This window comes from Salvelinus alpinus, chromosome 1, assembly GCF_045679555.1.
Source record: "Salvelinus alpinus chromosome 1, SLU_Salpinus.1, whole genome shotgun sequence".
NCBI classification, from domain to species: domain Eukaryota; kingdom Metazoa; phylum Chordata; class Actinopteri; order Salmoniformes; family Salmonidae; genus Salvelinus; species Salvelinus alpinus.
The window spans coordinates 82,563,400-82,577,336 of NC_092086.1; the positions used below are offsets into that span (position 1 = coordinate 82,563,400).

General features: G+C 43.2%; 1 protein-coding gene across 1 annotated transcript in view; it reads right to left on the bottom strand.

Moving 5' to 3' along the window:
- The window catches only part of LOC139531762 (collagen alpha-1(XXVI) chain-like), a 49,994-nt gene that overhangs the window by 35,371 nt on the left and 686 nt on the right, over nucleotides 1-13,937 (bottom strand). The window contains exons 2-3 of the mRNA XM_071328572.1: nucleotides 13,344-13,466; nucleotides 12,198-12,301 (exon numbers count right to left, since the gene is read on the bottom strand). Of these exons, the coding sequence (XP_071184673.1) occupies nucleotides 12,198-12,301; nucleotides 13,344-13,466 (227 nt within the window). The remainder of the gene's footprint in view (nucleotides 1-12,197; nucleotides 12,302-13,343; nucleotides 13,467-13,937) is intronic.

Consider the following 13,937-nt stretch of genomic DNA (forward strand, 5'->3'; position numbering starts at 1 on the left):
AAACCCCATCAGCAACTAAAACAACAGAAAGAGTTGATGATCTGTGTATCTCAGAAGGACTACTGCTTACGGTCATTGTGGTTTAAAGTGGTGATAATCTCTTGATTGGAGATTAGTTTTATGCTCTTACATTTCAGCAGCACATAGGCTTGTCTGTGATCAGAGAGTTAAAAGGAGTTAAAGGAACAGGCACATCCCCCTCTTTGGAAGGCTGACCGCATTTCCCATTAGAGTGTTCACAGTAGGGGAGCACATCACTAATGTCTTGCGATGAGGGGGAATGTCAAGACATGGCCCGGAGTACTGCATTTCCATCCCATGTTTGATGTCACTGAAACACGCAGGCTGCTTCTTGACGCAGTGGGGCGTATATATTTGGTCTAACCGAAATGTTTCGAGGAGGATTTTGCCCTTAATTGGTAAAGATGGGATCTGCTACCGTCAGATGTCCGTGTTGGTCTCCTATGGAGCAGAGGAGGAAGTGGACTGCCGGGGGCTGCTTGGGGGTTGGAGCTGACCAACTCTCCATGGAACATCCTTTCAAGCAAGCGCCTCACCAAAATATTTTCTTAGATCAACCGAACACAGGTCACAAGTTCTGAGAGGCCCTTTGGCCAAGGCCTTGAGCCTTGAGTACAAAAGTAAAGAGGAGAGAGGGAGTGAGAAAAGAGAAGAGAAAGACGAGGAGAGGGTGGAAGCTTGATTGATTGACCATACCAGTAGAAATCTGGAAGGGGGAGAAGGAGACCTATGCCTATCTGTCTTTTATGCTGACTTCTAGGGAGTTTCTGTACATAAGCTCAAGGTATCTAAGTCACCATTTGACTGTCGAAGACTAACAATCGTCACAGGCACTCACTTTCTTTCTCTACTATCAAATGGAACCTACAGTTGAAGTCGGAAGTTTACATACACTTAGGCTGGAGTCATTAAAACTCGTTTTTCAACCACTCCACAAATTTCTTGTTAACAAACTGTAGTTTGTGCAAGTTGGTTAGGACATCTACTTAGTGCATGACACAAGTAATTTTCCAACAATTGCTTACAGACAGATTATTTCACTTATAATTCACTATATCACAATTCCAGTGGGTGAGAAGTTTACATACACTCAATTAGTATTTGGTAGCAAGGGCAGAGGGGCCAGGCTGTCATGTCCTAAAATGCCCTGGGATTTGTAATGGAATGGAACATAGTACAACCACTCTTAGTTCATCTACTGATAGTGTGTGATACCTACTGTATACAGTTGAAGTCGGAAGTTTACATACACTTAGGTTGGAGTCATTAAAACTCGTTTTTCAACTGCTATGTTTTTGGCAAGTCGGTTAGGACATCTACTTTGTGCATGACACAAGTCATTTTTCCAACAATTGTTTACAGACAGATTATTTCACTTATAATTCACTGTATCACAATTCCAGTGGGTCAGAAGTTTACATACACTAAGTTGACTGTGCCTTTAAACAGCTTGGAAAATTCCAGAAAATGATGTCATGGCTTTAGAAGCTTCTGATAGGCTAATTGACATCATTTGAGTCAATTGGAGGTGTACCTGTGGATGTATTTCAAGGCCTACCTTCAAACTCAGTGCCTCTTTGCTTGACATCATGGGAATATCAAAAGAAATGAGCCAAGACCCCAGAAAAACTATTGTAGACCTCCACAAGTCTGGTTCATCCTTGGGAGCAATTTCCAACCGCCTGAAGGTACCACGTTCATCTGTACAAACAATAGTATGCAAGTATAAACACCATGGGACCATGCAGCTGTCATACCACTCAGGAACGAGATGCATTCTGTCTCCTAGAGATGAACGTACTTTGGTGGGAAAAGTGCAAATCAATCCCAGGACAACAGCAAAGGACCTTGGGATGATGCTGGATGAAACAGGTACAAAGGTATCTATATCCACAGTAAAACGAGTCCTATATCGACATAACCTGAAAGGCCACTCAGCAAGGAAGAAGCCACAGCTCCAAAACCGCCATTAAAAAGCTAAACTACGGTTTGCAACTGCACATGGGGACAAAGATCGTACTTTTTGGAGAAATGTCCTCTGGTCTGATGAAACAAAAATGGCCATAAACACCATCGTTATGTTTGGAGGAAAAAGGGGGAGGCTTGCAAGCCGAAGAACACCATCCCAACCGTGAAGCACGGGGGTGGCAGCATCATGTTGTGGGGGTGCTTTGCTGCAGGAGGGACTGTTGCACTTCACAAAATAGATGGATGGCATCATGAGGAAGAAAAATGATGTGGATATATTGAAGCAACATCTCAAGACATCAGTCAGGAAGTTAAAGCTTGGTTGCAAATGGGTGTTCCAAATGGACAATGACCCCAAGCATACTTCCAAAGTTGTGGCAAAATGGCTTAAGGACAACAAAGTCAAGGTATTGGAGTGGCCAACACAAAGCGCTGACCTCAATCCTATAGAAAATTTGTGGGCAGAACTGAAAAAGCGTGTGCGAGCAACGAGGCCTACAAACCTGACTCAGTTACACCAGCTCTGTCAGGAGGAATTGGCCAACATTCACCCAACTTATTGTGGGAAGCTTGTGGAAGGCTACCTGAAAAGTTTGACCCGTGTTAAACAATTTAAAGGCAATGCTACCAAATACTAATTGAGTGTATGTAAACTTCTGACCCACTGGGAATGTGATGAAATAAATAAAATATGAAATAAATCATTCTCTCTACTATTATTCTGACATTTTACATTCTTAAAACAAAGTGGTGATCCTAACTGGCCTAAGACAGGGAATTTTTGCTAGGATTAAATGTCAGGAATTGTGAAAAACTGAGTTTAAATGTATTTGGCTAAGGTGTATGTAAACTTCCGACTTCAACTGTACATACCATCTGCATGTTGCGGCTCAAACTTTTCTTGGCCAGGAATTTTCAATAAAACCTCAGATTTATCCCTGGTCACAGTTCGTGTTCCATTGTCCAAAAACCCCTTTCCAAATGGTTTTCATTAGACTATCTTTTCCGATAAAGATAAGTGAGGAGAAATCAGTGGCTCCATGACTGCACGGTCCTGTAAGTGCTCAGGGACGCCTCTTGCTTTTGGCAGGATGAGCTACAGTATGCTGTAGCAGTGCTGGAGACTCGCCACCGCCAATCTCCAAAACCCAACGACGATGTTCCGCCTCAGATTTATTGCTTTATAATGGGGATATCCTCCTCAGTGGTCATTACCACAGACAGAGACTCAGGCTCCAGCTTCGTTAGCAGGCTTTTTCCCAGCCGTCCAAACAATCTCATGAGAGACTTAGGTGTGCCACAAACCGAGTTAAGTAGTGATTTAAACAAACGCAGTGGGAGTTTAGCCGCTATTTGATTTATGGAGCCGGTCAATACAATAAGTGGAGGCTGGGATAGTACGGTTGGGTGCAGGGGCTGTAGGGATGCTGTTACCGAGCAGTGAGAACAGTGTGCTGGCTTACATGGACTGCTGTCTGGGAACCCTACAGCACACAGACAGATTAACAGTCTGGTTATTACTGAACTGACTCCCATCTTCAGCTCTTACTGGTCCACTTAGGCAGAGACAGGAGGAAAAGATGGGATCGGGAGAGAGAGAAACAAAGAGAGTGAAGAAGAGAAGAGAGGGAGCTACATACTACAGGCCACAGTATAATTCATGCTCACACGAAGTTTAAAAAAACATGCACACATACTGTACACATTCACTCACACTGAGCAGTGAATGCACTTGGAGGCATTTAGTACCGCTTGCCTGCCGTGTAATATGTAGGTAGCGAAAGGACCATCAGAATGAATCAATTGTCCAATGGTCCTTACCTACTGTATACAGACTGAGTAAATATTAAAATGTTTATGTCTGCGTGACCTCTAATTCAAAGCCATAACTTCCAGAGAAAATAAGCAGATGTCACTGATTTGTAAATAATCAGCTGACATTGAACAGTCAACTCTTCTTGTGTGCTTAAAAGATAGTAAGCAATTTCTTCCCAGTCCATTGTAGTTGGAGTGTGACAGGAGGTGATACCCATGACTAGAGGCAGTGATTTCCTAACTTTTTGACATTGTGACCGAACTAAATCCTCTTGAATAGACAAGACAATTAGCTTCAGCCTCACAACCAAGAGGTACTGGTGACAACCCACGGGGAGGATTAACCTGAGGTCACAGGAATTCCAGGGTCAAGGTGCCTCTCACCCATCCACCCCAACACTGGCAGGCAGACCCTGCATATCATGTATTCCTACGCTATCGGATTTGGACCAGGGCCATAAATTAAGTCTCTCTTTACCTTGCTCCATTACACCACCACCCCTATTCTGTATTTCTCTCCCTCTCTTAGCCAGACTATGTCTGACCCTTCCTTTTGACAGGCTAGCTCCACAGTGACGAGAGCAGGCCCTGCATGGCTCCATATGGATGCAATTATTCCAGGCATTTCGACCACTTCTAAAAATGTTAGCAGACACATTTCCAAAGGTTAGGCAAACATCGAAAAACACGCACCTTTGATCATATCTTATGGGACTTTGGCTGAAATGCACCTTTCGCAAAGACATTCATTCCAACTCAAATGGGGTCAATAGCAACTGAAACAATTGAAAGCTGCCAATGTATTCAGCATTATGACCCAAAAAACCAAGGCTAAATCTGACTATCACTCTATTGCTCGAGCCAGTGATTTATGTTAAATTGAACCTACTATACAAACATCATTCTGTAACATACATGGCCAAGTGTCTGCCACGATACATCATTAAATTAGCCACTACTTTACCAGTCTAAGGGGTATTTAGTTGCACCTGGAATTCAAGCCACTGACTCATACCACTGAGTGGTGATGATGATTTGTGACTCTCACGTACAGACAAAGCTTAAGATATTAGTCTAGACTCCAGACCCCCACACTACACTAAGAGAGGTCTATTACGGGTGCTTTCCCAGGGATATCTCAATGCCTTACAGTCTGTGGATGGGAGTGGTGGGTTGGGGGAGGTTAGGAGGGTTGAGTTAGCAGGACGTGAATCAAAACAAAGCGGTTGGCATGTTCCTGTGAGAGCAGCTCCAGCCACGGCTGAAATCTGGTCACTGTAACCCAAGTTGAGTCTGGGAGAGGGGCTCCCTCTGAGAAAGGCAACCCGTGTCCCGAGGGGGCTCAGTCTGTCCAAATATTTGACCAAACACGCAGATAAGTGTCTGTAGCCTGCAGACAATCACAGAACACTGCTCTCTCTGCTTGCTTCCACTTACAAGAGATTCTTCACTCAAAATAAGTTTGACTTAAAGTTCCAATACAAGTTGCTGTGGAGTTCCTTGGAGGATATTTTCATGTTTGTTTTAGTATAGCAAAAGTATGAAAAAGTATTGCACTCCCTCTGGAATATCTTTGGTCTCCAAATGGTGTGGGAATAAAGACACAGCATCAAAGTAAGTAGAAAACCCCTTAAACTAAGTGTTTCCACTGTAGATCATGAAGAACTTAAGCCAAGCAAAGTGGCCAAATATTCTCAAGCCATGCTGGAAAAGCAAGTGGACCTCTCTTTCAAGGACTTATCATCCAAATCCCTCCTTTGGTCACAACAAAGGCTGTGGTGGGTTTTCCTGGGTCTCGTTCCTTCTGTGGACAAATGCATTCCAGGCTGGCCCACAGAAGTCAGGGACGCAACCAGGCCTCTCCAGCTGGTCCCGCTGACCCTCCATAAATCATGTCTGCTGCCACTCAGAGCATAACACAGACAGACACACTTCAGAGCCATGCCAATGCCTCGCCGGCTCCTGCCCTTTAGCAGACAACACATTTCAGGTCAGCCAGGTCAGTGCCGTCCCACTGGGCACACACTGGTTGAATCAACGTTGTTTCCACATCATTTCAATGAAATTACATTGAACCAATGTGGCATATATACGTTTAATTGACATCAGGGCCCAGTGGGTTATTTGTTTATAAACGAGAGGTACGTGGCTTTTTGAAGGTTGTTTTGGGGTGTCTGGAATAGTTACAATATGTTCTTAGACTCTCCTGAAATAGTTGTGCTCCTGGATTTCCAGACAAAACAATACAAATGTTTATGGGGACTTGGAGATGAATGATTCTTGTATTTGATGTCTCTATTCTTAGTCTCCTCAGATGCACACTTGTTTGGTTGTTCTGCACTATGGGGATGATTTGTGTCCTTTGGTTGGTGAGTAGGGAGTTCTGGATAATCTAATGATGCACTGGAGGAAAATACTCAGTCCATTCCCAACTGTGGATCGAAGGAACATTATATACAGTGCCGTCAGAAAGTATTCAAACCCCCTTGACTTATTCCATATTTTGTTATGTTACTGCCTGAATTCAGAATGGATTACATAACTTTTTTTCTCACCCATCTACACACAATACCCCATAACGACAAAGTGAAAACATGTTTTTAGAATTTTTTGCAAATCTATTTAAAATGAATTACAGAAATATCTCATTTACATACAGTACCAATCCAAAATTTGGACACATCTACAGTACTCATTCCAGGGTTTTTCTTTATTTTTAGTATTTCCTACATTGTTTAATAATAGTGAAGCCATCAAAACTATGAAATAACACATGTGGAATAATTTAGTAACCAAAAAACTGTTAAACAAATCAAAATATATTTCATATTTGAGATTCTTCAAAGTAGCCACCCTTTGCCTTGATGACAGCTTTGCACATTCTTGACATTCTCTCAACCAGTCTCATGAGGAATGCTTTTCCAACAGTCTTGAAGGAGTTCCCACATATGCTGAGCACTTGTTGGCTGCTTTCCCATCACTCTGCGGTCCAACTCATCCCAAACCATCTCAATTGGGTTGAGGTCAGAGGATTGTGGAGGCCAGGTCATCTGATGCAGCACTCCATCAATCTCCTTCTTGGTCAAATAGCCCTTACACAGCCTGGAGGTGTGTTGAAAAACAAATGATAGTCCCACCAAGCGCCAACAAGATAGAATGCTGTGGTTGTCACACCCTGATCTGTGTCACCTGTCCTTGTGCTTGTCTCCACCCACCTCCATGTGTCGCCCATCTTCCCCACTTATCCCATGGGTTTTTATACCTGTGTTTTCTGTCTGTCTGTGCCAGTTCGTCTTGTTTGTTCAAGCATACCAGTGTTTTGTGTCTCAGCTGTTGCTTTTTCCAGTTTCTCTTTTCTCGCCCTCCTGGTTTTGACCCTTGCCTGTCCTGTCTCCGAGGCCACCTGCCTGACCACGCTGCCTGTCCCTGACCCTGAGCCTGGCTGCCGTCCTGTACCGTTGCTCCTACTCTGGATTATCAACCCCTGCCTGCCTTGACCTGTCGTTTGCCTGCCCCTGTTGTTACAATAAACATTGTTACTTCACACACAGTCTGCACTTGGGTCTACCTTGATCCCTGATAGTGGTAGCCATGCTTGTTAAGTGTGCCTTGAAATAATACAAATAAAGAAAAACCCTTGAATGAGTAGGTGTGTCCAAACTTTTGACTGGTACTGTATGTCAATACTTTGTAGGTGCATATTTGGCAGAGATTACAGCTGAGTCTTTCTGCCTAAGTCTTTTAGAGCTTTCCACACCTGGATTGTGCAACATTATTATTGAAAATATTCTTCAAGCTCTGTCAAATTGGTTGTTGATCATTGCTAGACAACATTTTCAGGTCTCGCCATAGATTTTCAAGTAGATTTAAGTTAAAACTGTAACTTAGCAACTCAGGGACATTCACTGTCATCACCTCCCTGGTCTTTGTGGTTGAATCTGTATTCGAAATTCATTACTCGACTGCGGAACCTTACAGATAATTGTATGATTGGGGTACAGAGATGAGGTAGTCATAAAAAAATCATGTTAAACACTATTATTGCACACAGAGTTTGTCCATGCAACTTATTATGTGACTTGTTAAGCACATTTTTACACCTGAACTTATTTAGGCTTACCATAACAAAGGGGTTGAATACTTATTGACTCAAGACATTTCAACTTTTCATTTTTAATTACTTTGTAAAAATGTCTAAAAACATAATTCCACTTTGACATTATGGGGTATTGTCTGTAGGCCAGTGACAAAAAATCCAAATGTAATCCATTTTAAATTCAGGTTGTAACACAACAAAATGTGGAAAAAGTCAAGGGGTGTGAATGCTTTCTGAAGGCACTGTAAATGCACGTCAATGCAGCAACCGTAAATTGGTCACTTGAGTTCCCTACTCACATTTTGGAATCAGGGTAATAAATAATAACCTTTTGACCTCTGACAAATTGTGCATGAATAATAGCATTACCAAATGCATATGCTTATGTCTAGTAATACTGCTCAACAGTAATTTGTTATGGTCACTTAAAATACAGTCCAGGGAGTATCAATCAAGTAAGAATCATGCCAAACCCAGCAAATAACAACTCACTACAAAGCCTGGGTTTTAGTGGAGGAAAGCGAATGATTGAGGCAGCGTTCTCAAGGCCCTGTCATGAAAGCCATCGAAGCAGAACAAAAATATGAGTCAAGTGAAATATTACAGCCACAATGCTATTTTTTTCCCTTGACGTAAAATTACATTTAACAGAGACTACGAAGCCTTTAATGGATTGGATGCATATGGGAACTCAAAAGGACACGGGTGAGTATGGGAAGCACATGGCATATGAAGAAAATTCTGTGAAACTGATTGAAAAAGAATCTGTTTTGTTCCCTCAACATTATGGACAGCTTGAGTCAAAATGTGTGTTCCATTGGCTCTGGACCTTCGTAGACTCTGTGCCTTTATGACTGGGTTACACTGGATGCTTGAAAGTGCAGAACTATGTCCCCTTTGAAACATCTAGTTCTCATTGCTACGGACAATAAATCTATTGTCTGCTTCACCACCAAAGACTGATTCCTTCTGGTTAAAGTCTGACAAAGTTAGTGCACGCACATCCAGCCAATTTCACAGGTGCAATTTCACAGGTTCTAAACCTGACGAAGACGGTTAAAAAGCTGCACAGTATAACTATATTTTTTCATTTTTTCCTATGAAATCGGACACTTGCCATGTGCCTGCAACATGCTCATCTTGACAGGGACTGGCAGTTCATGAGAACACTTGCTTACAAAGTCCAATAATAGGCTCCCTGTCCAATGGCTCCAAAGAGTGGATGTCGTGATGACTCTTCTCTTAACCGGCTGTTTCCATAGACCAGTGAAATCCGGGGTATGGCAGCTGTGCATGCACTACCACAGACAGCTGGCTGAGACCCAGCTTTCACATCCACCAGGTTTCACACACACACACACACACACAAACACACACAAAGGCTAGATGACACACTCGCCGCCCAGCGCATTACGGCATGACAACAACCTAGAAGAGCTCATTCTAGAAGAGTCGCAAACCTGAAACAACAACGACGCGCTGGTTTCAATTAACGCAACGGCCCTGGGAGCGAACGCTGTCTGAAACAACTGTGTCGATAGAGTGGGGGGGAGACCTCCCAACCCCAGATGATGTCATTTCTTTCCCTCAGAAGCATATGCTTTCTGGGTAAAGACGGGAAAGGCATGTGGTTCTTGCCACAACAGTAAGTGGGCTGACTTCTGCAACTGTGGCTTGCCTATCCAGGGATAACATTGCCTCCCGAGCACTGATCCTGGGGTGCTTTGCTTCATCAGTCTAGAGACGAGGCTGTGAATAGCACCTTGCTCTTTGAACTTTTTTTGCCATTCAAAGCACATTGGAGTTTTGCAATGGGTATGTGTACAGTGAATGTGTACGGCTCCTACTGCTGATGTTCCAGGAATAAAGGACAGGTTACAAATCTCTAGTCTCTGCATTTCCATATCTCCCTCTTCCTCTATTGCTTTATACCTATATACTGTATGTCGTTTGGCAGACACCTTTCTCCAAAGCGAATAACAGTAGTGCTTGCATACTTTTTCATATGGGTGGCCCCAGCAGGAATTGAACCCACGATCCTGGCAATGCAAGCGCCATATGAAAACCCTTTAAATAACCCTTTTTGGTTCCAGGTAGAACTCTTTACACAGAGGATTCAACATGGAACCCAAAATAGTTCTACCTGGTACCAAAAATGGTTATTCTATAGAACAGCCGAAAAACCCTTTTGCAACCCTTTTTTCTAAGAGTGTACCAACTGAGCATGACAGGACCACTCTCCCATCTCTTGCTGCCAGGTCCTTCACCTGAAGCTGCAACAAGGTTACACTGGAGAATTCCAGACCAACATTTTGATTCAGCAATTATAACTGAAAGAAAATGTTTTTTATGACTAGCACTCATTTTCTTTCTTTTCTTCAAAGTTTCTTCAAAATTTCTTCAAAATTTCTTCAAAATCAACAGATCATGTCATGCATGCAGGACATGATATCTGATTGCCATGGTTGAGCTCCCATGAAGGTGGATTCCGCAGCCATGTGAATAACTGCAAAGATGGAGATGTTTGGTGATGGGGCCAGAAGCAGATGTTCAAGAATCATGGCTGAATCCTAATTTGTAACGGGTGCTTGAGATTCACGCAAATCTCCCAATGACAGTTTTACATGATTTACTGTAGGTGAATGTTAAGTGAAGCTATTTGCATGTGGCATTTGTGTGTGTGTGTGTGTGTGTGTGTGTGTGTGTGTGTGTGTGTGTGTGTGTGTTAGAGCTGAGCTTCCTGCCCTGAAACAGCCAATCCCAGGGGTTCCTAGTCTGCCCTGTGAAGACATCCGCTCTAACAGGGGAGAGGTAGAAAGAGAGAGAGTTTGGGTAGGGGGGTTTGGTGCATTAACAACAGCTGGAGCGGATGACCTTGGTTCCCCTGAAACCAAAACAAGGCTCTCAGTAGAACAGACCAGTAGGGCCAGGGGGTTCACTTTACCGAGGGTCGCCCCACTCCACAACAGTCTGGCTCTGTTTACCCATTCACAGGGAAAGCACTTCCAGTCAGGGAGAGGCCCCTCTCCAGACAGTACGTGGAGGGGTGTGTGTATGTGTGAATGTACTTGTGTGTGTCACTGCCATAGAGATTGATAGAGGACTCTTCATTGTATCTGTCTCATTATGGCGTCTGTGACTGCACGGGCAACGCCATTGAGGTCATTTCCATTTTGAAGTAAGTAGTCCATTTTCTTCTTCTACTACTTCTATGAGTTGGTAAACAAACTGAAAGGGTGCATATAAAGCCAAGGTTGGCGATTGACTGCAACCTGTTATGGAATGTTTATTCACAAGTATAATTCATTGGCTGATCCCTCTTGATGACATGGATGGAATTATGTGCTCCTTCCTTAACCCATAGGAATTCTCACCCAGTTGACTACTTCAAAATGGTGAAAGTCCTCAATGGCGCTCCCCACGCTAAAACAAGCTTTTGGGCCCTAGAGTCCTCTATCATTCTCTATGGTTACCGCACAATGCCTTACAAATATGACAACAACATACTGTTTTTGGTACAATTGTAGGATAGAGTGCAGCATCATCATCAGGTAGCCACTGGAACATCAAGATATAAAAGATAGATAGCAATGCATACAGACAGAAACAAGTAAACATGTCGTCCCCCACGAATGATACAGCGCCATTAACAATCATTTCACATCTTCATGACATATGCTTTCCTTCAGTAAGTTGACTCCTCAGAGCACAAAGGAGGGTCATCAATCCTATGTTCAACAGAGCTACAGTCTGAACTGGGGAGCAGAGCCATGGTCTCTGTATCAGACACCGGTCATCAATCTGAACCTCCATATCGGTGACATGAGAACAGAAGAAAAACAGTGTCTTGGTCCATTAAGTTACAATAAGGAACCTTTTCCCAAGAAGAAGCAGAACAGTGAGTCCAACCAAAAGGGAGGACCAGTAAGTATAATCTGTCATTTAGAGCCAAGTTGAGCTTTTGATTCAGTGACTATCCCTATCTATTGTTTTCCTTACACCACAGTCAGGAGATTCAATAAACAAAACAAACCACACAAACAAAAGGCCCAGCCAAGAATACAGAGCATGAGTGGGTGATGATCAGCCATTGTTTTTCAGCCTGTGATTTTGATGTCATTTATAGCAGGGAGTTTAGGATGAAACCAATGCATGAGGTACACAATGGGACTACAGTTTTGACTGCAGTGCCCTTGTGGCATTTCTACCTCCAGCTCACCAGTTCTCTGAGTGTAAAAGGCAGGCAGACGGACGGACGGACGGACAGACAGACAGACAACACAGGTACAGTACTCACCCTCTCTGCAGCTGTGGCCCATAAAGCCTGGGCAGCACCTCCACTCCAACGCCGTCACCTGGCGATACGTCAGCATGTATGTGGGCCGGACAATGGTTCTGTAACTGAAAGCAGAGCATAGTCACTAACTGGGGCAGATGTTCACTTCATGGACATAATTATAGGCCTTTACAATGATTTCAGTAACATTAACAACAGACAAGGGAGAGAATACATTGACCTCTTTACACAGGAATAACTCTAAATCAAAAGATGTTGAACCTGTCTATAACATAGGGATAAAATAACAATGCCGATCCAAGCTTAACATTATGACCGAATACAGGGAACCCATTAAAGTAGTCTTTCTGGATGGATCCCAAAGACATAAAATAACCAAACAGTTGCAAATCACACACATCTATATAATAAATGGCTATGGTCTTACATTAGTGTCTGTTCTGGGAGCAATGGCAGACCTGGGAATACTGGAATGGGAAAAATCATATTCATATGCCTTAATGGTGGATGACTTGTTGCTCTGTGTGGTGGTCGAGGGAGTAAATCTGCCTTCTTCAATCAACAAACAAATAATATTTCCATGAGGCTTAATAATCAGTCATTAGACTGTCTGCAGTCAAAGCTGGATGACCCTTTAGGCTACAAATATACAAACACCATAATCATGACCCCTGTGCAACGTCTGGCCAGACTCGTGGCCAGCTGAACTGAAACCAGAATCAATGACCTGCTCTTTTCCATCAAGATGGCTTTGTCTTCAGGACATGTAGAATTATGATTCAGGATACACTGTCAGCAAAGGCCACCAAAATGTATAATGGCACTTGACACATAAATGTCCTAAAGAGAACCAAGGGAAACCTGGAAATGGTAGCCCTTCCCACATAGCGTTTGGCTCAGCAAGATGGTTGTAAGCTACTGCAACCCATTAGGATGTATATCTATATCGTTCTTTGACGGTGAATTGACATTGTGGGGCTCCTGCGCATGATCTTTTTAATTACATGCAGTGATTTGAGCAGATGATCCCTCAACATGAGATGGTCCCAGCGCAACTCTGAAACCAGAACCTCTCATGTCTGAAGTTGTATTTTCCACTACATGACCGGCCTGTTGGAGTGAGTGAGTGAACTGTGCCGACCATACCTGATGAGGTTAGAACAGGGTCCCGGCCACCGGCAACTCTGAAACATACGCTGTACCAGCTTCTCTGTCCCGTTGTGCACCTGGCATGACACAGTCTTCGACACTGTGTACTGACACCAGTTCCTACCAAAGGAGACCATAGGGAGGCAAAGGTTTAGTGCGTGTGTGTGTGTATGTGTGTGAGTGTGTTTTAGTTTTAGTGCGCGTGTGTGTGTGTGCATGGTATCTGGGAGATGGGGATCCAAATAAAAGGCAGTCAAAAACGTTTTTCCGTTTAACTTTGAATAATAAACCAAATATGTTTTTCCTATTCATCATTATTAAGGACAACTCTCTGGGCGGTCCGCTTTTGTCAGTTGAGACGTTTGGTGTATCAGGCCAAATCTAGACAATAAAAGGATGTGAGGATGTGAAATTGGAAATAAAGTTGTTTATAGTGTCATAAACTGGAGCTGAGAGGCAATTCACATACTAAGAGAGAGTATTCAATTTGGCAGCAATGTGCAACTTGAACGTCTGCTCCATTCTTCCAATCCAAACCCAGAACCACATCTTAATACTCTCTTCCATTATTGCCAGTACTGCTTTTCACTT